Raw genomic sequence first — 24,641 nt, 5'->3', positions numbered from 1 at the left:
CTCAAAATAAAAATAAACATTGAAACAAAAAAAAAGAATCAAAACTTACTAAATATATATTTACGTGATAGAAGTAGGCTGACCAAAACACACAAAGGAATTTTTTTAAACAGAGATTAACCTTGTGAACAAATATGAATCTGTGGACAATGTAACATTTTATTAAAATCAAATACCAAATATTTTCAGTACTAGAAGACTCTCCTAATCAAACACCAATATCTTAAAGTGCCAAGGCTGGGAAAGAAATTTCAAGGTACAACTATAACCTGCTAAGCTGATGATCAGTAGTGAACATTAATTAATCATATGTCCATGCACAACATTCAGCGCTATTACAGTACAGCTCTTACTACCAACCCAGCAACCAGTGCAAGATTTTGCAATCAATTTCCCAAAAATCCATGTTCTCTCTCAATCTACATCTTTGCATCTGCTGTTCCCTCAACCTAGGATGTTTTCAATTCCCTTTTCTTCCTGGAAAATGCCTATTTAACCTTCAGAACTCACTTTAAACCTATTTCCCAGAAGAAACTTTCCCTAACGTTCATCCCTTTCCCCTACCACAGAAAACGGACACATGAACTCTAAAGTAGCAATTAATCTAGTCATTAAAATGGTGTGTTTATATCTGGTCCCATAAAATGAAGCAATTTGAGGGTAGAGGTTTATTGATGCTGTGTCTCTAGTACTTAGAACTGTGCTTAACATATAGTAAGTACTCAGTAAGTAGTACTGGAATGTTATTATTTCATGCAGCTGTCCCAGCACTTGTGTTCTGGAAACTTATTATAGGCTAAGCAACGTTCCAATCAGAAAGCACAGTAATGGGGAAATCCTCTAAAACTATTACAAGCCTCTGAAAGTCATGACTCAGAGCAAGACTGAATGCCTCTGTACACGTTCCCTGGTTTTGTTTCCTGCATAACTCCCCACTTGGTGTCCCTATTTTCATATTATTGCAGAAATTAAAAAAAAAAAAACATTTACTTCTGTTTTATATGAAAGATAGAAGAGTAAAATTAAAATACAGAGTAATAAAAAATATGTCAATAATTAATAATGCCTAGGGTTCTTACCCAAAGCCTCATCATAGATCTCTTAGCTGGCATAACTTACAGAATGAAAGACGTGAATTCTTTCTTTTCTTGAATCCTATTAATGGAATCTTGATTTTCAATGTTCTTTTTTCATTTGGGGGAAGTTATATTTCTGACCCCCTTCTCCCCAGGGCCAGGTTGACAGAGGAGTTTTAGCTTCATACAATTCTAAGGTAGTCAGTGAGATGACAGGATGGGGAAGCCCTTACCTCTACATACATAAGGGGCAGTCTAGACGTAGGGACACCTTGCTTTTCCCCTCCAAACTGCATTCTATAATACACAATACACAAATGAGCTGATGCCCCAACAACACACATATCAGGTAAGAGCATCACTTTAAATAAATTATTTTATTACTGAAACTAAACTATCGTATATCAATTTGATAATACTGAAAGCTAGCATAAATCGTCCAAGAAAAAGTACATTTATTTTTTTTAATTAGGAAAAAGTCACCAACTTATATAAGACAGGTCTATCCTGCAGGGCTTCCATTGCCTGAGTTAATACTGGAGATATGTCACATGATTCCTGCGTCAATGTTCTGCATTCACCTGGAAAACAGTTACCGTGTGATTACAGCTCCTGTTAAATTAAAATTTGGTCTTTATTATATCCATTGTGTACCCACAGTCTAAATTCTGTAGCAGATATTACATTAAAAAAATGCTTGGAAAAACCTAGAGACTATGCCAATCAAAAACTATTTTATGATGGGACACCGGAGCAGCTCAGTGGTTACACATCCGACTCTTCGTTTCAGCTCAGGTCATGATCTCATGGTTCGTGAGATCGAGTCCTGCGTCTGGCTCTGCTCTGACAGAGGAGCCTGCTTAGGATTCTCTTTCTCCTTCTCCCTCTCTCTGCTCCTCTCTCACTCGCTTACGCTCTCTTTTTCTCTCTCAAAATAAATAAACTTTAGAAAAGTAAATAAGTAGGGGCACCTGGGTGGCTCAGTCGGTTAAGCGTCCAACTTCGGCTCTGGTCATGATCCTGCAGTTCGTGAGTTCTAGCCCCGCATGGGGCTCTGTGCTGACAGCTCAGAGCCTGGAGCCTGCTTCGGATTGTGTCACTCTCTCTCTCTCTGCCCCGCCCCCACTCACATCTGTCTTCCTCTCTCTCAAAAATAAACATTAAAAACATAATAATAAATAAATAAACAAAAAATACTGACAGAGGAAGAGGCCACAAACAAAAGACCGTAGGCAGCCTCTAGAACTAGGAAAAGGCCTCAGTCACAGCCAGCAAGGAAACATACCTCAGTTGGTCCTACAGACTCAAGTTACTAAATTATGCCCACAAACTGAATGAGCACAGACACTGAACCTTCCCAGAGCCTCCAGAAATGACTGCAGCTGTGCTAAGCACTTTTAGCGTGGTGAGAAACATGTCTGATTTCTGACCTGCAGAACTATAGGGTAATAATTTGTGTTGTTTTAAGCCATTAAGTTTGTGATGATTTGTTACAGCAACAATAGAATAGCAATTCACCACGTATAAAACAATTACTTAATGACTTTAGAAATAATGACCTTTTTTTTTTATTACATAAAAAACATAGAGCTTGAATGATGGCAAATACTCGTGATACAAACACAAACACAATATGTTCAAAAGTAAAACTCATTTTTCTTTCCCTTTTTTTTAAGTTTCTTTATTTTTGAAAGAGACAGAGAGAAAGAAAGAGAATCCCAAGCAGGCTTTGAGTGCAGCGTGATATGAAGCTCGAACTCTGAACTGTGAGATCATGACCTGAGCTGAAATCAAGAGTCAGACACTTAACCACTGAGCCACACAGGCACCCCCACATTTTTCTTTTTAAAAATACTTTCTGATTACTAAGACCCAAATATGATCTCAAAGGTCAGATGAAATAACTAAATTGAAAACTAATATTTATAAATCTAGACCACATGAAAGAAATCACTTACTTTGAGCCCATCGATAAAGTCTTTCATAAGCTGTTTCTTGAAGCAAGGCCATCTGTTCCATAATTTCTAAACTAAGAAAATTAAAGATTTACTTTAATTTAAAGTTTTAAACAATAGTTACATCTAAAAACTTAATTACTTTGCTTAATTACAGCACATTTTGGTTAAAGCATATAACTTTTTATCATTTTATGGAAGGATTTTTTGATAACTTTTTTATAATTAAATAAATGTTGTCAAATTTTAATAGCATCACTTAGGTATCCAAGTACTGTTTTATTCTAAATGTATCAGGGTATAACTCCCTCCTTATCCAAAGATACATAGAAATTAAATTCCTATTTCATAATATGTCATATAATTTCAGAAAGAACCTAGAATGTCTTTAAAATTTGCGAGATGTAAGAGGAAATGCAATTATGAAGTGAAAAGTTCACTCACCCTGCTGTTTGTTGGTTTGTACGTAAGAGAACTTTAACATCATTATGAATCTGTTTTACTCTTCCCAGTGCCTTGAAAAAATCCTTTAAAATTAAAAACGCAACTTTAAAATGTCCAGGTTTTCTGGTGAAATTACATTACTCTAAATTGAAATGTCACTACAAGGGAAAAACAAATTCTTTCACTTACTCTGATGAAGTGCTCCTATACTGACCACAATTTTCTCTAAATTTTTATTGGAGTGCAACAGATACTTACATTTAAAACATATGTTAATTCAATGTCGACTACGTGCCAAATAGTATGTTAGTTGCCAGGAACACAAAATTTATAAAGACAACTGCTGTCCCTCAAGAAATGCATAGTCTAGTAATAGAGAAGGCACCCCTGAAGATTACTACATAAAGGAAAACATGCTACATATGACATACCTTATGACTTTATAAGTAAGCATAGCTTTGTTATCACTGAAGACGATGTTTTACATTAGCTTTTATATACCTGTTCTTGCCCCCTAATCCAAGAGCAGAATGTAAAGCTGGATACGTAAAAGCTGCTCGTAGATAATAGAGGAGCTGACTGATGCTGAACTCCAAGATTTTTTTGCCTTTTAGAAAGAGGCATTGAAGCCTTCGTTTCCATACAGTCATGGTGTTCCAATCATGAAAATAATGAATGAGTTATTTTTCTTTGATGAATGCAATTAAAAAAAAAAATCTCCTCCAATACTGTTGACAATTTCTGCCAAGTGGAGAAAAGGTCAGATGCCAAATATTTCATATGTGCAAAGTTCCACAATCTACAAGGGCAATAAACACCAATAAGGAAAGTACAAACCCATTCTCGACCTACTTAACTCCTTACTCCTAGATGACTGGGTCCACTCTAGCCTGGCAGTAAGAAGCGGTGACACCTCTGGAGAGCAGCCCAGTACGTCGCACCCACCCTTTGAGAACTCTTCCTGCCCTCAGACCCTAGAGGGATGACAAGTGTCTTAGGTGTATAGCTCCTCCCAGTTAGGAAACTGAAAGATTCCTTTCTGGAGACAGTGAATGTCTTCAGGAAAAAACAAAGAAACAAAAGTCTACCCAGTTAATTGGCACTTTGAGAGGTTTTAGAGTTGTGTGTCAGTTTGGAAAGAAGGGCATCGATTCAGAAGCTAATTTGGTGAAAAGATACGGAATTTCAAATTCCAGGAAAGACAAAAAGTTACAAAGGAAGAAACGTGTAATCACTTCAATGCTACAGTAACGAAAAGGGAAAATGTCATAAAACTGTACTGTGAGGTAGGAAGGAAAGAGAACCTGTATGTGTGCAGGAGAAGGCAGGGTTAAGAGGCTAAAATCTCATATTTCATGACTCGAAACCAACAGAAAATAGGAAACATAGAAAACCAAACCTTTTTTTTTTTTTTTTTAAATCTACGGATCCAGGATACAGAATTTAGAAAAGAAGCAATTAATAAGGTTGAAAATGGTTGACAATGGACAATGGTTGACAGGAAGGAGTGGAAAAGGTGATGAAGATTTTTTTAAAAAATTGATACTCTTCGATTTCTCAAATAAAAAATTATACATATTGCTTTGAAAAAAATACACACACACACAAAAAAAAACCAAATTAAGGTAATTTAAAATATGTATCTTAGTTTCTAAACTTAAAAAAATATTTTAAATAAAACTTTTGTGATGGGAAAATAAAGCCTTAAAACAAGTGACTTATCTATAAATCATTACCTGCTATGCTTTAAATGATTATAAGAAAGCAACATACCTCGGTTATAGGTCCTTCTCTGGTACCTCGGAGGAGACCCATCTCATCAGAAGTCAGCTGGAACTTGGATAAGAAGGCATCTGCGACTTGTGCTCGTATTTCTAGTCTTTGACTATAATAATAATAAAAAACAACCAAGCAATAAAAAAAAAAAAATCAAGCATGCTATGAATTTGCATAGCTTTAAGACAAGCTACATCTCTGACATAATAACTTCTTAAAACCCATGTGAAAGAGTCTCAGTATCTTTGAAAGCCTCATTTCTGCCTCAAACATTAGATGCTCGTCCGGCGGGTAGGTGACAGAATTACCTATATTGTTCTACCTCAGATACCTACACACAGTAAAACGAGTTAACCATCATGCAAAAGAAGAAATAAGTTTACAAATGGTCCTTGCGTAACAAATTCTCAGCCACTTACATGTACCTGAATTGTTCATCTGGTAGTAACAACGTTGTCTTACAGGAGAAAAATATGCCCGTTTTCAACTAATTTCTTTTCAATCACTAAAAAGTCCTAAGCCTCTGAAGTTTTCACATGAAGTGCACAGCAACCAAAAGTCAGGTTTTTTATTTTTTAACTTTCGATTAGAAACAGAAGAACTCATTTACCAATTCCTCATAAATCCATAGAGCACTCCACTTTTGCCTTCACACTTTTTCTGCATACTATGGTAATACAAGAGTCTTCAGTTACATCATGTGAATGCAACCTATGTAGACCAGGTTGACAATTAAGGAAAGGCACACTCTTATTTGGAATGTGACCTGAAGGCCCGGGCCGCATCCCCGTCTAAAGGCTAAGTCCTCCTGAGCAGAAATTCACCATTCCTGGCTTTTCCATCTTAGATTTAAAGATATACACATAAAATTGGGTTTCACCAGCAGTATTCACAAGGCAGTGATATTTCACAACTTAATAATACTCAAATGAGAGTGGACAAAATAAACATCAACATTCTATGTGCAGACAGTACAATGCATCTGCCATATTTGTTTTGTTGGTACGCTTGGGGTTCTAAAGTCAAAGTCAAATGCTCTGAAATAATATAGCAAGTTAGAAAGGAAAAGTCCTCTAGGTGGCAGTAACATTCTGATGATCTCAAATGATAATGTAAATAGTGTAATTAAATCTACACAGATGAATGGCATACGCCCTTAATCATCTTATGGATACCAAAAAGTTACTTTATCGGGTTTTGTTTTATAGTGTTAAAGCTCCAATCGTTACCACACAGGATTTAAAATAATTATAAGAATTCATAAAATTCCTCGAGATTTAGATTAATCATTTTTACTGAAACCTTTCCAGAGCTTCTTTCAGATCTATCTCTAGAGTCAATTTACTGGGCACAAAGGAAACAAATTTCTTTAGTTTATAATTTACTTTTGCTTTAACCAAATCTAGTATTACCTATCTTGATCATACTTCTTAATCATTAAATTTCATTCCAGATAGTAGTTTTGACTAGTATGTATGTATACACACACACACATACACACAGACATAAAAGCCATGAAATAAAAAGACTTTAAGCCAGAGGCTCTATCTCTACAAAAGATTTGGTCCAAAAATATGTTTAATGGTCATATTGCTAAAACAAGGGTTTGGTATCTATCGCAAGATGACAACTTTTAAAGTAATGATGAAATACACTGTAATATATTTTAAAAATCATATTACTCTTTGCTTTCACCCTATATATTCTTCCCAGGTAAAACTGCACAACCTTTCTGATAGAAAGTTACTCTCATATAGTCCAATCACTTGGTTTGGGAGTATCTGTGCAATCTAAGAACACTAACAGGGACCTACAATATATAAAAGCCCTAAGCCAGGGTCTGGCGTGACAAAAGATACATATCAGACTTTGCCTTCATCTTACATCACAACTGAAATATGGTATGTTCTGGAGAGTTTTTAATATCTAAATAAAATCATATGAAATAAATGTTAATATAAAACATATAAATGGCTATTATAAATTACAGTCTCTTTGAGATGTGTTCATGTAATCACTATAATCACTTGGAGATGTATTATATGTTATATAATACGTAAATAAACACAGCAAATACATACTGTGAAATAATGTGCAGCAGATAAAAAATATGAGATAGATCTGGACCTATTAACACAAAATGATCTATAAAGCATTTCTCAGGTACAAAAAGCAAGCCACAAAAAATATGTTGAGCAACAACATCGAGTTTTCAAAATATATACACACCCATAAATGAATTTTCAGGACATGTATTCATAAATTACTTAAATATTTAAAATAAACAGACTAATTAATCCTAATAATGATTCCTTCAAGCATTCTCAGAACATGATTTATGAATCTTATGGTGCCTTCTTTTTCTTTTCCTGAAAATCTGCCTCTGCCATATTTTAACTCTACCTTCTAGATTCACTTTCACCAAATAATTTCAAAATAATAAGAAAAAGATTTTAAAAATGGCCAAAAGATACAAAAGAAAAAAAGGATTAAAAAATATAAATGGCAAGACAAAATGAAAAAAAAAAGCTGACTCACCCACCAACAACATTCAATAAAATATAAATTAGGAGTATGATGCTACTGTTCATCTATGAAATTGCCAAAGTTTTTCATGACAATACCTACTATTGGCAAAGGTTTAATAAAAGAGACATTCTCATTTATTGCCGACAAATATGGAAATTGGTATAACCCTTTTGGAGAGCAATTTAGGCAATATACATTATTTCCTTAGTACATTCTAAGGAAATAATCTGAACTGCACATAATGATTTAAAAACACATGCCAAACCATTATTTTTAGTATTGGAAACAATACTAATATTCAGTGATATAAGAATGTTTAACATACGTGTTGGTTCATTCACAAGATGAAATATAATTTCACCATTAAAAAGCATGGTTTTTCTAAGTAAAAGACATAGAAAAATGAACATAAATTTGTTTTCAAGTTTATATATTTATTTTTGAGAGAGAGAGGACAGAGAAAACGCACACACACAAGCAGGGGCGGACAGAGGGGGAGAGAGAGAATCCTAAGCAGGCTCCAAGCTGTCAGTGCAGAGCCCAGGGAGCTTGAACTCACGAACAGTGAGATCATGACCTGAGCTGAAACCAAGAGTTGGACGCTTAACCAACTGAGCCACCTAGGCACCCCAAAAGTGAACACAAAATATAAGTGAACAAAGTAAAACAGAACTACACACGTATGATCACACTGGGAGGAAATATACCAAAACGTTAACAGTGGTTATGCCTGTGTAGTAAAGTTGTAGCTGATTTTAGTTTTTTTTTCCTCTGAATTTTATACATACAAATGAGAATAAGAAAGAAGAAAAGAGGTCTCTAAGCTTTCCTGCCCGAACAAATATGTTTCTGTAATATATTTTTATATGTATGTTTATGCAAAATAAAGTCTTGTATTTTTGTTACAAACTGCAAAACCTGAATTAAAGTGGTTTATAACAAATAGCACAATTAAAATACAATTAAAACTATTAAAAGATAAAATAGTAAGAAATAGTAAGGAAGGATAAGAAAGTAAATAACATAGCTGAGGAAAACTATAACCTAAGCTTCCCAGCCATCAAAGCCAATGTAGACACAAGATGTGCTGATAGCTTTGTCCAATAAAAGCTCTGGAAGAGGAGAGAAGGATAGCGTCCCTTGACGGATTACCAGGCAATGTGTTCAGCTCCTGTGTAAATCACCTAATCAGCTATTCCCTTTTTTCAGATGTGAAAACTGAGGCTGAAGTTAAGAAGCAACTTGCTCAAAATTAAAAATCTAACGAACTCTTACCCAAAATTTAGATTAGAATTCAGGTTTTCGTCTTCAAAGCCTACATTCTTTCTACTTTAACATACTATACCTCAAAAAGAAATATAAACGTTCACCAGAGATTGTTTCTCTGATTCTAGAAAGAAATTTGGCTGGTGGGCCTTCACAAGAGATAAAAAAATACATGGGGTGCCTGTGTGGCTCAGCTGGTTAAGCATCCAACTTCGGCTCAGGTCATAATCTCAAGGTTCCAGGGTTTGAGCCCTGCGTCCCGCTCCACACTATGCAATACTTGCTTGGGAATCTCTTTCTCCCTCTCTCTACCCCTCCCCCACTCGTGCTCCCTGACCTCTCTCTCAAAATCAATAAATAAACCTAAAAACTTAAAAAATATATATGTATAGTAGTGCCTTCAATAGCATTAAAAAATATGGAAGTGGGGCGCCTGGGTGGCGCAGTCGGTTAAGCGTCCGACTTCAGCCAGGTCACGATCTCGCGGTCCGTGAGTTCGAGCCCCGCGTCAGGCTCTGGGCTGATGGCTCGGAGCCTGGAGCCTGCTTCCGATTCTGTGTCTCCCTCTCTCTCTGCCCCTCCCCCGTTCATGCTCTGTCTCTCTCTGTCCCAAAAATAAATAAACGTTGAAAAAAAAAATTTTTTTTTTTAAATATGGAAGTAGGGACACCTGGGTGGCTCAGTCAGTTAAGCATCAGACTCTGGATTTTGGCTCAGGTCATCTCACAGTTCATTAGATCAAGCCCCGTGTCAGGCTTCATGCTGACAGTGCAGAACCTGCTTGGGATTCTCTCTCTCCCTCTCTCTGTCTCTCTCAAAATAAATAAATAAACTTTAAAAAAATATGGAAGTATATTTATGTGGATATCACTTCCTGATTATCAATGAAACCCATCTTCTATCAACTAAATATTACAAAAAAATATTAACCGCAGTTCCGTGAAGACAATTCTACATCAAACTTTACCTATTAGAGCGTCAGCTATCACAATGACTGAACTTCTAATGTAGTTGGAAAAATATTCATATCATTTATACATCTGTCTTAATAAGAATGGCATGTTATCCAAATAAGCCCACAGAATTTCTATTTTTAAAGCTAATTGCTTATTCGACAAAGTTTCTTGCTAAAAAGATAAGGTAATACTTAAAAATGGAAAAACAACTCTCGGCCAGCTTCCAGGAATCTGTTAGAATTTCTGCTGTGTAATTTTCCTACAATACTTTCCACAAATGTTCACTTGGCACATCATATCCCTAGCTCTTGGGATACTGGAATGTCAGAAATTTTCACTCCCAAAAGCACACCCAGCCAAAACACTTTCATCGGCTTATTAAAATAATAAACATGAACAACGTTGCTTAGTTTTGAGAATATACAGATAGAAACACAATGTTCTAATGTTGCCTCCTATAAACATTAATCAGGGTCCCAAATATGTTACAAGCTCCAATACAATGCTCAGTTTTCAGTTTTTATTTCATGTTCCCTTCTTGGCGTCAGATTAGCTGTATTCCAAATTCATTTATTCAGAAATTATTTATTGAATCTACAATGCATTAGGCACTGGAGATACAAAGAGAGTTAAGAAACTGTCAATGTTCTCAAGGAGCTCACAGTTTAGTAAGAAGAGAGACAGTCAAACCAACAACTGATTACAAAAGACTGTAATACACAATAAAATACATGAATCCATATTCTACTCACTTTCATCCACCCATTTATTCAGTCAACAAATATTAGCATACCTATTTGTAAACTACCACAAGAAGAACTCATGCAGTTAACTCTTAATTATATTAGAGAGGACAGACCATAGCTAAAAATAAGAGACAATGAATGTGAAAAAATAAACATAAGACTACAAAAAATCTAAAATCATCTACATTTTAAAAAGCAATCTTTTTCTTAGATCCGTAGCAAACAATAAACAACACATTGTCATCTCCAAAAAGTGAATAATCCTTCAACCCCAATCAAGTTTGATACTCCTAAAATATTGTTTTGTTTATTTTCCTCTTGGATAATAGCTTAGAACCTTACATGCTGTATGAATTTTGAATCATATTTTTTATTATTTTAACTTTGATTTGGAGTTACCTATAATTTTCTTTCCACTTAATCTCCAAATTAATGAAGAAGAAACTATACAAAGAAAAACTTACCTTTCAGCTTGAAGCTTAGTGGTTTTTACTATCAAATCTTGAGTCTGTTCTTTTGCCGCCTAAAATTATAAACATATCCAACATGAGCACATTTCGATTATTTTATATTTCAGAAAACTAATAGTACCACTTACTAAAGCTCAAACTTAGCAGCATGTGAGATCACACTCCAGAGCTCAAAAGTTTTAAAAAGGCCAAATAACTGAACTAGATGTTGCCAGGCTCATATACTACCTTCACTAAGAGAAGCTCAGAGTTCTCAACAGACACAACACCAAGGCTTACAAGAAAGAAAATGGTGTGAGGATGCTAAGGCATTTAACAATTCATGATGTTTTTAGTGAAACAGAACTACTGGAAAAGCAGGGTCGGAATAAAAATCATGACTTCCGTTATGAATATGTGACTTGAATATGAGACCTCTAAATAGAGTTTTAAGTTAAGTCACTGAAACGCTGGTGTGGAACTGAACAGAAATGCCCAAGATGGAGATAAACATTTGAGAGGTGGAATACACGAACTACCCCTCATATAGGGTTTTGGGGAAGATCAGAGATAGCCCTATCTAAAAGACACAGGGCTGTTACCGACAAATTTTGTATTAAGCAACCCTTCCTTCCCCAAGCCAGAGTCGAAAGGATCAGGAATGAAAACTTGATGAAAAGCTATTCTGTCCTAAGATTAGGCAATTATTTTACAGTAGACTGAAACAAAAGAAAATGTAGCTAATCAGATTCTCAAAGACCTAAACATAAAGGTGTTTAGCAAAGAGAGGAGAAACAAGTGGGTGTATGCAGCTGGAGACATGGGGTCCATGCCCTTCAGGGACATGGAGTGGGCTAGAATTATGTATAAATAAAGCCACTAGTAAGTGGAAATTACAGTTGACCTTAAACACCACATGTGTGAACTGTGTGTGTCCACTTACACAAGGAATTTTTAAAAATAATACACTATAGGGGCACCTGGGTGGCTCAGCCAGTTAAGCGTCCAACTCCGGCTCAGGTCATGATCTCACGGTTTGTGGTTCGAGCCCCGTGTCGGGCTCTGTGCTGACAGCTCGGAGCCTGGAGCCTGCTTCTGATTCTGTGTCTCCCTCTCTCTCTCTGCCCCTCCCCTGCTTATGCTGTCTCTCTCTGTCTCTCAAAAATAAGTAAAGGAAAAAAAATTGTTTTTAAATAATAAAAAATAAATGTAAAAAAAATTTTTTTAATAATACATTACAGTTCTGTAAATCTATTTTCTCTTCCTTATGATTTTATTAATAGCATTTTCTTCTCTAGATTACTTTATTGTAAGAATACAGTATATAATATATATATATATATATATATATATAACATACAAAATGTGTTTTGACTGTGTATGTTAACAGCTTCTGGTCAACAGTAGGCTGTTAATGGTTAAGTTTTGGGGAGTCAAAAATTAGGCATGGATTTCTGTGTGCACGGGGGTCAACTCCCCTAACCTCCTCATTGTTCAAAGGTCGACTGTATAAAGCAGACAAACACATATTATAGAAGGTCAGTCTCTTAAAGATAGGATACCAGAGCAAATATCAGAAGATACGGGGTCATTTCCATGCTGGAACACGATCATAAAGAGCAAGCTTCTGCTGCTAAGGTTCTAGAGCTGCATTAGATCTACACAGGAAACCCCAGCCCCCTGCAAGTTCTGGGTTCTTCGAGGCCTAAGCCTTCTACAATCTTTCAGACTGGCAGCAACGTTTCTGCCTTATTGCTTCATACAGGTATCCCATCAACAAGAGCCCCAGCCCCACCTCCATCTGAGTCCGTGCTCCTTGCAACCAAATCGCATGCCTAGCAAACAGTAGGTATTTGTTAAGAAAATAGATTTGAACCTAGATAATTCAGCACATCAATAACTTTTGAGGAATGGAGTCGAACACAATGACTTCCATGGTACTATTCTAAAATTATTACTCTTTAAATCCACTAATTTCTTCCAATTCTTCCTCATCTTTCCTAATCCCATTTTACTTTCAGGATCCACTGCCACCTTACTCCTGCTTAATACAACTTTTAAGAATATTTAAAATATTTAAAAAATTCTAAAATATATTTACATTTTAATATTTGTGAAAAAGGAATGCCACACAAAATCAATATCAAAAAGTGCTTCCTAGCTTCTTTTTTTAGCTGCAGTCATTATTAAATTGAAGGTATATCTTACAAAAAACACCACCTGTTAATCACTGACGTAAGATACTTGATTACAATGTGATGCAGTAAGAATTATGCATATTTCTTGACTCTTCATTTACAAATTGTGGTAACAATCCCAAACTAATGTTTAATAATACCAGTGAAGATCATTATCGTAAAACAATTTCCAATTTATCTTAAATGTTGAGGATGATTATTTCTCATTAAATAATAAACATATGCCTCTAAATGTAATTTATCCAAGCAAATCCACAAAGGGAAAAGCCACAGCATATAAAAAATTACTGGTTATATTTTTTCAGTATCTTGTAATAACAATTTCTAAAATGTCCCCAATCCAAAATTACTTTTTAAAATATGAGCTAATTTAATTAGTCCTGTGTATAACATCCTAAAATGAAAAAGTAGTACTTTCCTCTATGGATAAACTGAAAACCTTATTCTAGAGTTGACAGTCTGAGCGGGTACCATTAAGATTCGAAAAACATATGCAAATAAATCAGTGCCAATGGCTGAAAACTTCCAAAGTCACCGATCTAATCCCTGCTAATACAAGAATCAAAATCGAATGTAAACAACAAGTAGTACAAAATATTTTTAAACATGAAATTTAAAAAGTGACGAAAATGTTGCACCATGATTATGGTAGCTGTTTCATAGGTGTATAATTGTCAAACACATCGATTTGTACACATCAGATGAATGCAGTTTATTACTGCACATAAATTCTTCCTCAGTAAAACTGATATAAAAAAGGAAAGAAAGGAAGAAGGGCCCATGCCATTATAGGGGGAAAAAATAGGGTTGGTGGATGTAAAGAAAATATCGAGGACAAAATGAAGAGGATACTCTGTGATTTAAAATACTTCTAATCTGTTTTGAAAACAGCACGAAGGATAAAAATACTTTGATCTTTTCCATCTACAAATAGGTATAATAAAAAGAATAAAAATATAATTGAGGATAAGAATTACGCAATGAGATACAACCACTAAAAAGAGGAACTTGAGTAATCCTGTATAACACAAAATATAAAATTAGTATTACAAAACAAATCCGAGAGTATAGTATAGAAAATCTTATAGAGTGTAATTTGAGAAAAGGCATTAAATCAAGGAAGCTAGAAGATGAGAGAAGGAAATAAAGAGAAAGTGACAGAAACAGAATCGTCAAACAACAAAAGTAATACTAAGCGACAGAAGTAATACTACAAAAAATGTGAAATGACAATAATTAGCAAAGACTTTATGACTACTTAAGGGCTATATAATTAATAAAGATCTAAAGATTGAATAGATATGCCAATAATAATTGATATATTAGTAAGAGTACTGAAATTTAGATAAAGCTAGGAAAGCTAAAATTTTAGAGAAACAGGAAACTGGCTAGTTCTAGAGACAGATCATGTAAGTAGCTTATGATTAATTTGGGGAATATGCATAGATTAATGATTCTTCCTAGAATCAGTGTCGCTCTCAACAGTTCTAGGAGAATCTTAAAGGTATAAGTTTGAAATATAAATGTGAAGGTGGTAAATACAGTCATGACTGACTCTCATGGGGAAACCCTAGTCTATTCAGTATTCCAAAATTACATAAATGAGGGTAATGCAACCAAACTAGACGTTTCAAACTTTTTTTTTTTCTTTTTTTTGAGACAGAGACAGAGCATGAGCAGGGGAGGGGCAGAGAGAGAGAGGGAGTCACAGAATCCAAAGCAGGCTCCAGGCTCTGAGCTGACAGCTCAGAGCCTGACGCGGGGCTCAAACTCATGGACTGTGAGATCATGACCTGAGCTGAAGTCAGACGCTCAACCAACTGAGCCACCCAGGCGCCCCTGAAACTGCTTTAATAAACAGACATAGAACCAGAGATATTTTCCTGAGGTTTTGTGTGTGTGTGTGTGTGTGTGTGTGTGTGTGTGTGTGTGTGTGTTTGGGGGGGTGGGGGGTGCTGAACATAAATCATAATTAAGCTGGGTCTTTGCTGAGCATAGTTTTAGTGTCGACTTACTCCTAAGACTTTCTACCAATGAACTCATTTCTGCTGGACTTACGGGATATTATAGGATTGAAAGGTTCATCAGTTAGCTCTACGCTGGCTAGATCAAAATATAAAGGCTTCAGGAGTTAACTGAACAGTAAACTATCATGCAAAGAAACCCATTTATAGTTAAAAAAAATACGCATAATATTTACACTCAAACTGCCTATTGGGCATGATATATTAGATATCCATATATTTGACAGACTTAGCTAACAATTTCTGAAAGCTTACTTTGAACCAGGAACTACGCTAAAATCCAGCCATTATACAGTACCTGTAGGCGACTTGTCATGTCTTGACAACAACTGCTCATTGCTTGAACATCTTCATTTATGCTTTCAAGTTCCTGAAAAGAAAAAAAGTAACAAGCACTACATATATTATTAAAGAAATTCTCTTAGCCGAATCCTTATTTTCATCTCACGAATTTTTTTTTTTTGGCAGAGCATGACAAAAGATCCCATATTTAAGATGGGAAATAATTAAAATAATAACATCTAATGTTAGAACAGATATAAAGAAATTAGTATAAGCTTTTTAAAAGATGTGACAATGGGAAACAGCAAATAAAATATGACTACCTCATCATTCAGAATTTTAAAATTAAGATTTATCCTAAGGAATTAATCAGGTAAGTGTGCAACAATATATGTAAGATGATCAACAGAATTGCCTAAAACCAACGGAAAATGTGAAACATTTTCAAACACACAATGGAAATCTGTGCATTTATTAACAATAATTATGTGTGTGTGTGTGTGTGTGTGTGTGTGTGTGTGTGTGTGTATTTTCGTTGGCATGGAGGGATGTCTATATAAGGTAAAAAAAAATAAAAGTACTATGAAACAATGCATATAATATCCCTCATTTTTTAAGAAAAGTACATATACGTATATAGAAAAACACAGGAAAACCAGGCAATAAAATAATGACCAAGGTTATTTCTGGGTGATAGGGTCATAAACAATTGTTCTATTTCTGACCTTATCTAACTTTTCTATAATGGATTGTTTGTAACTTTTAATTAACAAAAACAAGCAAATATGAAAACCCAATAAACTAAAAACAGTGCCTCCTCTCTCTCATCATCACATATTGGATCATGCCACAAACCTGGTAATTTTCTCAGTAACATTCTTTCCCTCTGTACTTCCATCTCCAGCCCCCTCCAGATACATGTGAATTTAACTGGCCACTAAGTCCTGTCATTTATATCCTTAATATATATGTATTCTCTGTTTCTTTTTTACTACTCTAAGAGCTACTACTTTGGTTCAGGTCTATTGGTACCACTTGGGTGAACTGATCATTTTTTTTTCAACAGGTCTCCCAGGCTCTATACTTTTTACCAAACCATTCTCTAGTCTTTATTGAGTTAATGAAAAATATGATTTGAAAAAATGGTATCACAAAACCACATTTAGCTTCATACTGCACTCCTATCTTCTTTTTCACAATTGGGTGTCACTTAACAGGAAGATATACAAGGAAGTTTCAGTGGCAGACCACAGACAATCCCTTTCAGCACCATGCCCAGACCTTCAAATAGAAACATGACAGTTTTTATGAAGGGACAGGCCAGTCAGAGGGCAAGTAATAAGAAAGCAGCCAGGTGAGGCTGTAAACAAAGTGTGAGGATGAACCAGTTAGAAAATCATTTATCAGAATATGAGCATAAATCTAAGTTCTAGAAGTAAGATTTTTCTCCCTTCTCTCCATAAAGTGCTTTGAATGAAATAGAACTATCAGAGTACCCAATGTTTTTAAATGTTCCTACATTTCACTATAAATAGGATATAAATCAAATTATTAAATGAAGTCCTAAGCTACTTTGAGGTGAATAATAAAAAAAATCAAATAAAAAATAAAAATTAAATAAAAATTAAAAAATAAAAAAAAGCATGATTTCAAAATATCAATTAATATCAGCAACAGCAGAGACCTAAGTAAACTCATCTCACCATTCCCTTAAATCTCACCGTGTAATCTCATACGAACAACACTGCCATTATCAGCCAGCTAGGTCAAAAACAACTACGCCTAATATTTACTTTAGCCACCATAATGTACCAAATGGATCTGATTTGTCAAATAATATAAATCACATCTCTATATGTGATCTAAATGCAGAGTTTTGATTACTGTAATTCAATGACCGTTACATTACTTATAAAGTATTTGACCTTACAGTCAACTTTTTCTCACCCAGTTAAATAAAGTTACAGGCTGTGAAATATAATTGGTGTATGATAAGCTTTTAAAAAACTTATTATTATGGAAACTTTTCAAAAATATCTCAAAGTTGAGATAATATGAATGTCAATGTCATACCACCTACCTTCAACAATTACCAACCCATAACCACTCGTTTCATCTATCTCTCTACACACTTTCTCTTTTTCCTTTTCTTTTTTTAAGTTTATTTATTTTGAGAGAGAGAGAGACACAGAGTGTGTGAGTATGCACAAGAGGGGGAAGTGAGAGAGAGAGAGAGAGAGAGAGAGAGAGAGAGAGAGGGAAAGAGAGAATCCCAAGCAGGCTCCACAGCCTTAGCACGGAGCCTGACACAGAACCCACAGACCGTGAGATCAAGACCTGAGCTGAAATCAACAGTCAGGTGCTTAACCGACTGAGCCACCCAGGCGCCCCCTCTCTACCCACTTTCTATCTTTCTTCCATCCCTTTCTCCCTCCCAAACAAACAGAATTATTTTGAATGCATAATGTCATATCATTTCATTCATAAATATATCAATATCTACTTCCAAGATTTAAAAAAAATTTTTTTAATGTTTATTTATTTTTGAGAGAAGACAGAGACAGAGTGCGAGGCACGGAGGGGCAGAGAGAGAAAGGGAAATAGAGAATCTAAAGCAGGCTCCAGGCTCTGAGCGGTCAGCATAGAGCCTGATGTGGAGGTGAACCCACGAACCCTGAGATCATGACCTGAGCTGCAGTCAGATGCTTAACCAACTGAGCCACCCCAGCGCCCCTCTAAAAAGACTTTTTTAAAAAATGCCATTTTGGGAGGTGTAGGTGGCTTAATCGGATGAACATCCATCGCTTGATTTTGGCTCAGGTAATGATCTCATGGTTCATGAGTTTGAACCCTGCATTGGCTCTGTGCTGGCAGGTGCAGAGCCTGCTTGAGATTCTCTCAGTCTTCCTCTCTCTGCCCTTCTCCCACCCACACTCTTTCTGTCAAAATAAATAAACTTTTTAAAACATGCCACTTTCACATCCAAATATTTAACAATAATCTCTTAATATCAAATGTCCTGTCAGCATTCCAGTCTCTGCAACTGTCTCAATTTTAAATAATTATTTCAAGTCAGGAACTAACAAAGACTCACAAATTGCTACTGGTTGCTACTTCTCATTTCTTTTTTTTAATCTACAGAGTCTCACTCCTCCCTATTTCTCTTTGTCTTACAATTTATTTGTTGAAGAAATTCATTTGTATAGTTCCCAACACTCTGCATTTTCTGACTGCATATTTGTGGTGTTAACATGTTCCTCTGATCTCAGTATTTTCTATGAACGGGCAGTTAGGTCTAGAAGCTTGATCGTATTCTGGTTCATTTTTCTGGCAAGAATTTTTCATAGATGGTGTTGTATACTTTTACTAGAAGTGATAGATATGGATGTTTCTCTCTTTGTGAGGTTAGCTGCCAATGATGACCAATGGCTAGATCGATGGTGCTCAACTGGGGCAACTGGGTCCCCCACCGTGGCACTTGACAGTGTCTGGAGAAATATTTGGGTGGAACAACTAAGGAAAAAGTAGTACAACTGGCAGTGAGTGGTTACAGCCCAGGGATGCTGTTCAATACCCTAAATAGTGCAACCCCAACTGTGTGACCCAAAAGGTAAACAGGGCCGAGTTGAGAAACCTTGAACTAGATCCATAAATTCAACAGCGGTGGCAAAATATTCTATCAATCCCTCTTCATTTCTTCAACAGAATAGAGTTATAAAGAGCAGCTTCCTCCCAACAACTCTATGTAGTTGGAACAAAAGACAGGATAAATGTTGGACCCTTTCCTTTTATTTACTAGGTTTCAAAATAAGTTGGTTCCCTTATATCCACCAGATATAACCAATGAGGGCTCTTTTTGGGTTTTAGTATCGGTATGAATCCTTGGGTTTAAACATGTTTGATAGGTTTCAGCCCACTCAGTTATTCTTATTGATGCTCTAACTGTCCTACCTCTGGCCAGTGGAAGCCTCATCAACTTAGCTCCAAAGTTCTTCTGCCGCTTTCCCCATAGTCTTAGCTTCCCTGCTTTCTGATATGTGCAACATTGTCTCTTTCAGTGGGAAATGGTGTTTAGAGAACACAATCTGGATGTGCTCATGAGTACTCTATTTTTGCTTAATGTTTATTTACTTCGACAGAGACAACAAGTGAACAGGGGAGGGGCAGAGAAAGAGGGTGAGAGAGAGAATCCCAAGCAGGCTCCATACTGTCAGCATGGAGCCCAATGCAGGGCTCGAACTCACAAACCATGAGATCATGACCTGAACTGAAATTGAGTGTCAAAAGCTCAACCGAATGAGCCACCCAAACGTCCCTACTCTATTTTTATGAACACTTAACCAAACATTCCTTTCAACCTTCCTGATTTTAGCCTCAGTGAAATCTTTCTGAACTGTTAAATATAATCTGTTTATTAATTAGTCATTAATATTATATATAACACATACACCTCACACAGAATAATTACGTGATACTAACAAAATTAACAAAGTATTGCATAATAAATATAATAACATAATAAGTAAAATCCATTTTTACCCCATGGTGAGTAGACTGCTCACTCAAATACGATAAATTATTTATGCACTGAAGTAACTGATCTGAATTAATCTGAAAATTTCATAATTTATGATGCACTAAAATAACTCACTCCTAATTAATCTCCAATGGAGAAGTGGTTATCCAAGGAGGTTTATTCAGTAAGGAAAAATTTCACTGGAAAGTCATTTAAAGAAATGTTTCTTCTTCTTGTTGCTAAAAAAGCAAAAATTTCGGGGCACTTGGGTGGCTCAGTCAGTTAAGCATCCGACTTTGGATCGGGTCATGAACTCAGGGATCGTGAGTTTGAGCACCGCATCGGGCTCTGTGCTGACAGCTCAGAGCCTGGAGCCTGCTTCGGATCCTGTGTCTCCCTCTCTCTTTGCCCCTCTCCTACTCACATTCATTCTGTCTCTCTCTCTCTCAAAAATAAACATTTAAAAAAATTTCTAAGAGAATATCCTAGAACAAATGTTACAACTTCTTAAGAAGCAGCATTAGTGGAGGTCACAGATTCAGAAATCACACTAAGTGAAGGACCTAGATGCTGCAAGAGTAAGTAGTTAAATCTTCTATTTGAACACGGTACACGAATAGTAAACGTATCAACCCAATTCATAAAAATATTTAGCACAGAGTCAGGCATACAGTTAAGTTCTCAATAAATGTAAAACAAAAAGAATTTACATACTTCCTTCACCTCCTTGAAAATGTTGACAAACTCTTCATTGATGGCTAAACTTCTGCGTTCAATATCTCCACGTAAATTCCTTCGAGTCCGCAAACTGTTTTCAACGAAAAAGGTTGAAAGTGCCTTGAGAGCTTCCAACATCTCCTACACAAGTGATAACAGAAGACAATTACTGGGACTGATTTTCAAATGTTTTCCTAATCTCAAGCCAAATTTTAATGAAATCATTTTCAAATTATGTTTGCATTAAACAATCAAAAAAATACTGGATGGCCTTCACAGTACTGAATAGTAAACTTACTTCCAGAACACAGTAAGGATGTACTTACTTGTGTATTGTAGCATATATAAGAGATTATTCACAGCAGGATAGTCTGGAAGTGTCAAGACTGGAAATACCCTCAATGCCCATCTAAAGAGGATTGGTTACAGAAATTATGATATATCCATTTTAGGAAAGATGAAAATTCTTTATGTACTTAATAAAACTTCAAGATACGGTAAGTGAGACAACAAGGTATAGAAACAGTTATAATACCAACTGTTACAAAAGAGAAAGGACTATGGTGCATGCATATTTGCCAGTGAATAGATAAACTACCTCTGGAAGGATGTAGTATGTAAGAAGTAAGCACCACCTGTAGCCTCCAGGCAGAGAACGGAGTAACTGGCAGCAGAGAGGAAGGCCTCTTTGAGGTGACTTCGGAACAGAGGCCTGAGTGACAGGAAAGGCATCCATGGGAACCAAGCCAGTCCACTAGAGGTTTTAGGCAAAGGAGTAATATAACGTGCTTTATATGTTCAAAAGTTTATTCCAACTTTGTGAGGAGAGCAGATGGGGGGCGGGGGGGGGGGGTGGCAAGAAAGGAAGCAGGCAAGAAGAAACTAAAATAATCCCAACAAGATTTGACAGTGACTTAGAACAAGACAGTAGCACTGCAGACGAAGGGGAGATGATCCGAAACAATTATTTTTTTTCAAGGCAGCGCCTATAGGATTTGTTAATGGACTGAATACATGATGTGAAAACAATGACAGGAATCAAAACTATTTATACACTTTTTGTTTCTGTGGGTACCTGATGTTCTTTACTAACAGTGGAAAGTAGAACCAGTTTGGAGAAAAACTAAGGGTCTGGCTGTGTTAAGTTTTTACGATGTCGATCAGGTATCTAATTGGAGCTGTCATATGAACAACCGACTGTTACAAATCTGGAGTTGAGCAGAGATGTCAAGAACAGGGTTCTAAATTTGAGAATCACCACCCTTTTTGCTATTTAAAACCATGAAAGAAAGAGACCTCTCTTACAGAGACAGTCTGCACAGAGGACAGAAGGGAGAAAGAAGGCCAAGCCCAGGATATCCAATAGTACCCTAACTCCAGATACAAATTCCTACAGCTGAACTAGCATATATCCTAACAGGTTTCTGTGTTTCTGTTAACATGGTATTGTGCGATATTGGCTGGACTGACAAAAACAGTAAAGCTATTTAAATTCAGTTCTATATTTAAAAGATCATTACAAATATTTACTGTACAAAAAAGAAAAAGATGAAGAAAAACCATAGACACTAAGGAGGGCACCTGTTGGGATGAGCACTGGGTGTTGCATGGAAACCAATTTGACAATAAATTTCATATAAAGAGAAAGAGAGAAAGAAAGAAAGAAAGAAAGAAAGAAAGAAAGAAAGAAAGAAAGAAAAGGAAAACCATAGAATGAAGCCACTTCTTTTGACTACAACCTTGAAATTTCCTAGGCCTGGCTCAGAAGTGGTTAGTAAATCATGAATGGACAAGACCACACACACAGGTGCAAATTACAGTTTCCTCAGTTATTTGATCGTATGATTTAACCTAGTTATACTTTTTCCATACCTTATTTTTCTCCTGGGTAAAAAGAGAGATAATGTTACCTACATCATAGTAGCTGTATTAAATGAGATCATACATGCCAGTATCAGACACATTAAACACGTAATAAACTGTATGATAACATGAACATTTAATAAGCAACAGTAAGGGCCAGGCACTGTGCTGAGAACCCCAGACAGACTCTCTTGGTGAATCTCCACAACAACCCTGAGAAAGTTACCAGCAGAAGTCCCAATTTAGAAATGATGAGAAACAAGCTTAGAGAAATTAAAGGACTTACTCAAATCATAGTGCTTCGGTTTGATGGCTGTATCCAATAAGCGGTGGCCCCAGAGCCCGTCTTTCTTACTATGTTATAATGTTATTTTTTATACACATTCTTATTGAGGGCTTATTTTCAGTTACCTACAAATTTATCTATAAAGGTCTCTCTCACTGCTACATATACTTTTTCTTTATGTCTACTGACATGACCAATTTACCTAAAGATTCAAAGATACAGAAGAGATCATCACCTAGGACAGGGGCTGAACGGAGGAGTTTCCGGTGCTACTCGGGAGAGGATGTGGACAGTTTATCTTGCAAAGAAAAACAGCATGAGCCCAGATATCACAGACAGTGCTTAGCTAACAACAAAAACTGATACAAATTATTTCGTTTGAGCTATGAGCAAACAGTAGTTCTCTCGCGCTGCAAATCACTCCAGTCGTTCTCACTCGTCAAGTGGAAACGCTCAATTATGCCTATCCGGGTTCCCCAGTCCCTCCTACCCACTTTGCGTTGTCTTGTCTCGTAAGTTACTCCGACACAGGCTTCTAAGCCTGCCCGGGGCTCTGCTCTCTCCCTGCTCAGACCCCCGAACACCTCCGGGGTACGGAGATTCCACGGTTGGCTACCTGGATCCAGAGTCTTCCAGGACAGGTTTTTCAAATAAGGGGTGACACCCAAGACACCTTTTCGCTTTTCCAGGGGCCCTCGGCCTCCCTCTTCCTACTCGCCCCACGCCGGATCCGGAGGGATGGAGGCACGAGGCAGTGGGTGTCGACAAACGCCTCCCCCGGCCAGGGTCAACTCCGCGGACGACTCTGGACCCCGGGCCCTGATAGCCCCGGTTACCTTGTCGTTGTCCAGCCGCGTCTCCAGGATCTTATGCAGCTTCCGCGACAGCGGGTTGTTGGTCTGCGCCGGGCCCCCGCCTGCCCCATTGCTGAGGCCGTTGGCAGCCGCGGACGCGGGTACCGCTACCACTTCCCCACCGCTCTCGGCCATAGTGTCGCAGACCCCGCCCCCAACTCCGAGGGGACCCCCTAGGCTTTCGGCAGGGACCCGCGCAGGCCGCGCGAGTACTGCGCGTGTGCGTGGACTGCGCGCATGCGCCCCGGGTCCCGGAAGGCTCCGCCAGCCCTGCTCAGCTGAGCCACGCTGCTGGAGAGGCGGGGTTAGAGCGAGGGGTAGGTGGGCAGATCCTTAGGGAAGGGGAGACTGAGGGGAGGTTTCGCATACGGTCTGGAAATATAATCGTGTTTAAAGTTTGGGGATTACGGTTAAAAGGATTTCAGAATCCTGAATCAATGAAAATCTAAGCTAAGTTTGAGTAACATACACTTGACACCCGTGCCTGGCGTATAAATTCTACAGTAATTAAATTCATTTTACCTGATTTTTTTTTTTGTAAAGTATTTATTAAAGGTGTATTACATGCTAGGTACTCGAGTAGGCATTAGGGGATGTCTGAGACAGAGGAGTTAAATGTTAAGATTGTGATGAGTGCTCTGAAGGTATTGAAGTGCAGAGTTGAAAGAGAATAGTGAAGGGAGGGTCCTACTTCACCCAGGAAG

The 24,641-nt window shown here is 36.9% G+C and overlaps 1 protein-coding gene across 5 annotated transcripts in view; it reads right to left on the bottom strand.

The window, feature by feature from the left end:
- The window catches only part of COG6 (component of oligomeric golgi complex 6), a 136,697-nt gene extending 112,531 nt beyond the window's left edge, over window positions 1-24,166 (bottom strand). For 3 of the 5 annotated variants that reach the window (XM_045052347.1, XM_019825759.3, XM_019825758.3), the window contains exons 1-8: window positions 23,920-24,165; window positions 20,932-21,075; window positions 15,718-15,789; window positions 11,213-11,271; window positions 5,249-5,360; window positions 3,476-3,558; window positions 3,035-3,105; window positions 1,564-1,657 (exon numbers count right to left, since the gene is read on the bottom strand). In XM_045052347.1, the coding sequence (XP_044908282.1) occupies window positions 1,564-1,657; window positions 3,035-3,105; window positions 3,476-3,558; window positions 5,249-5,360; window positions 11,213-11,271; window positions 15,718-15,789; window positions 20,932-21,075; window positions 23,920-24,072 (788 nt within the window). In that variant the 5' untranslated portion in view covers window positions 24,073-24,165. Of the gene's footprint in view, window positions 1-1,563; window positions 1,658-3,034; window positions 3,106-3,475; window positions 3,559-5,248; window positions 5,361-11,212; window positions 11,272-15,717; window positions 15,790-20,931; window positions 21,076-23,919 lie in introns of all 5 variants that reach the window. The other 2 variants (XM_045052346.1, XM_003980349.6) reach the window with 2 other exon arrangements.
- Window positions 24,167-24,641: the final 475 nt, after the last annotated feature.

The sequence above is a fragment of the Felis catus genome, chromosome A1 (assembly GCF_018350175.1).
Source record: "Felis catus isolate Fca126 chromosome A1, F.catus_Fca126_mat1.0, whole genome shotgun sequence".
NCBI classification, from domain to species: domain Eukaryota; kingdom Metazoa; phylum Chordata; class Mammalia; order Carnivora; family Felidae; genus Felis; species Felis catus.
Note: the sequence above shows the minus strand (reverse complement) of the source record. Positions and strands in the feature narration are given on the sequence as shown.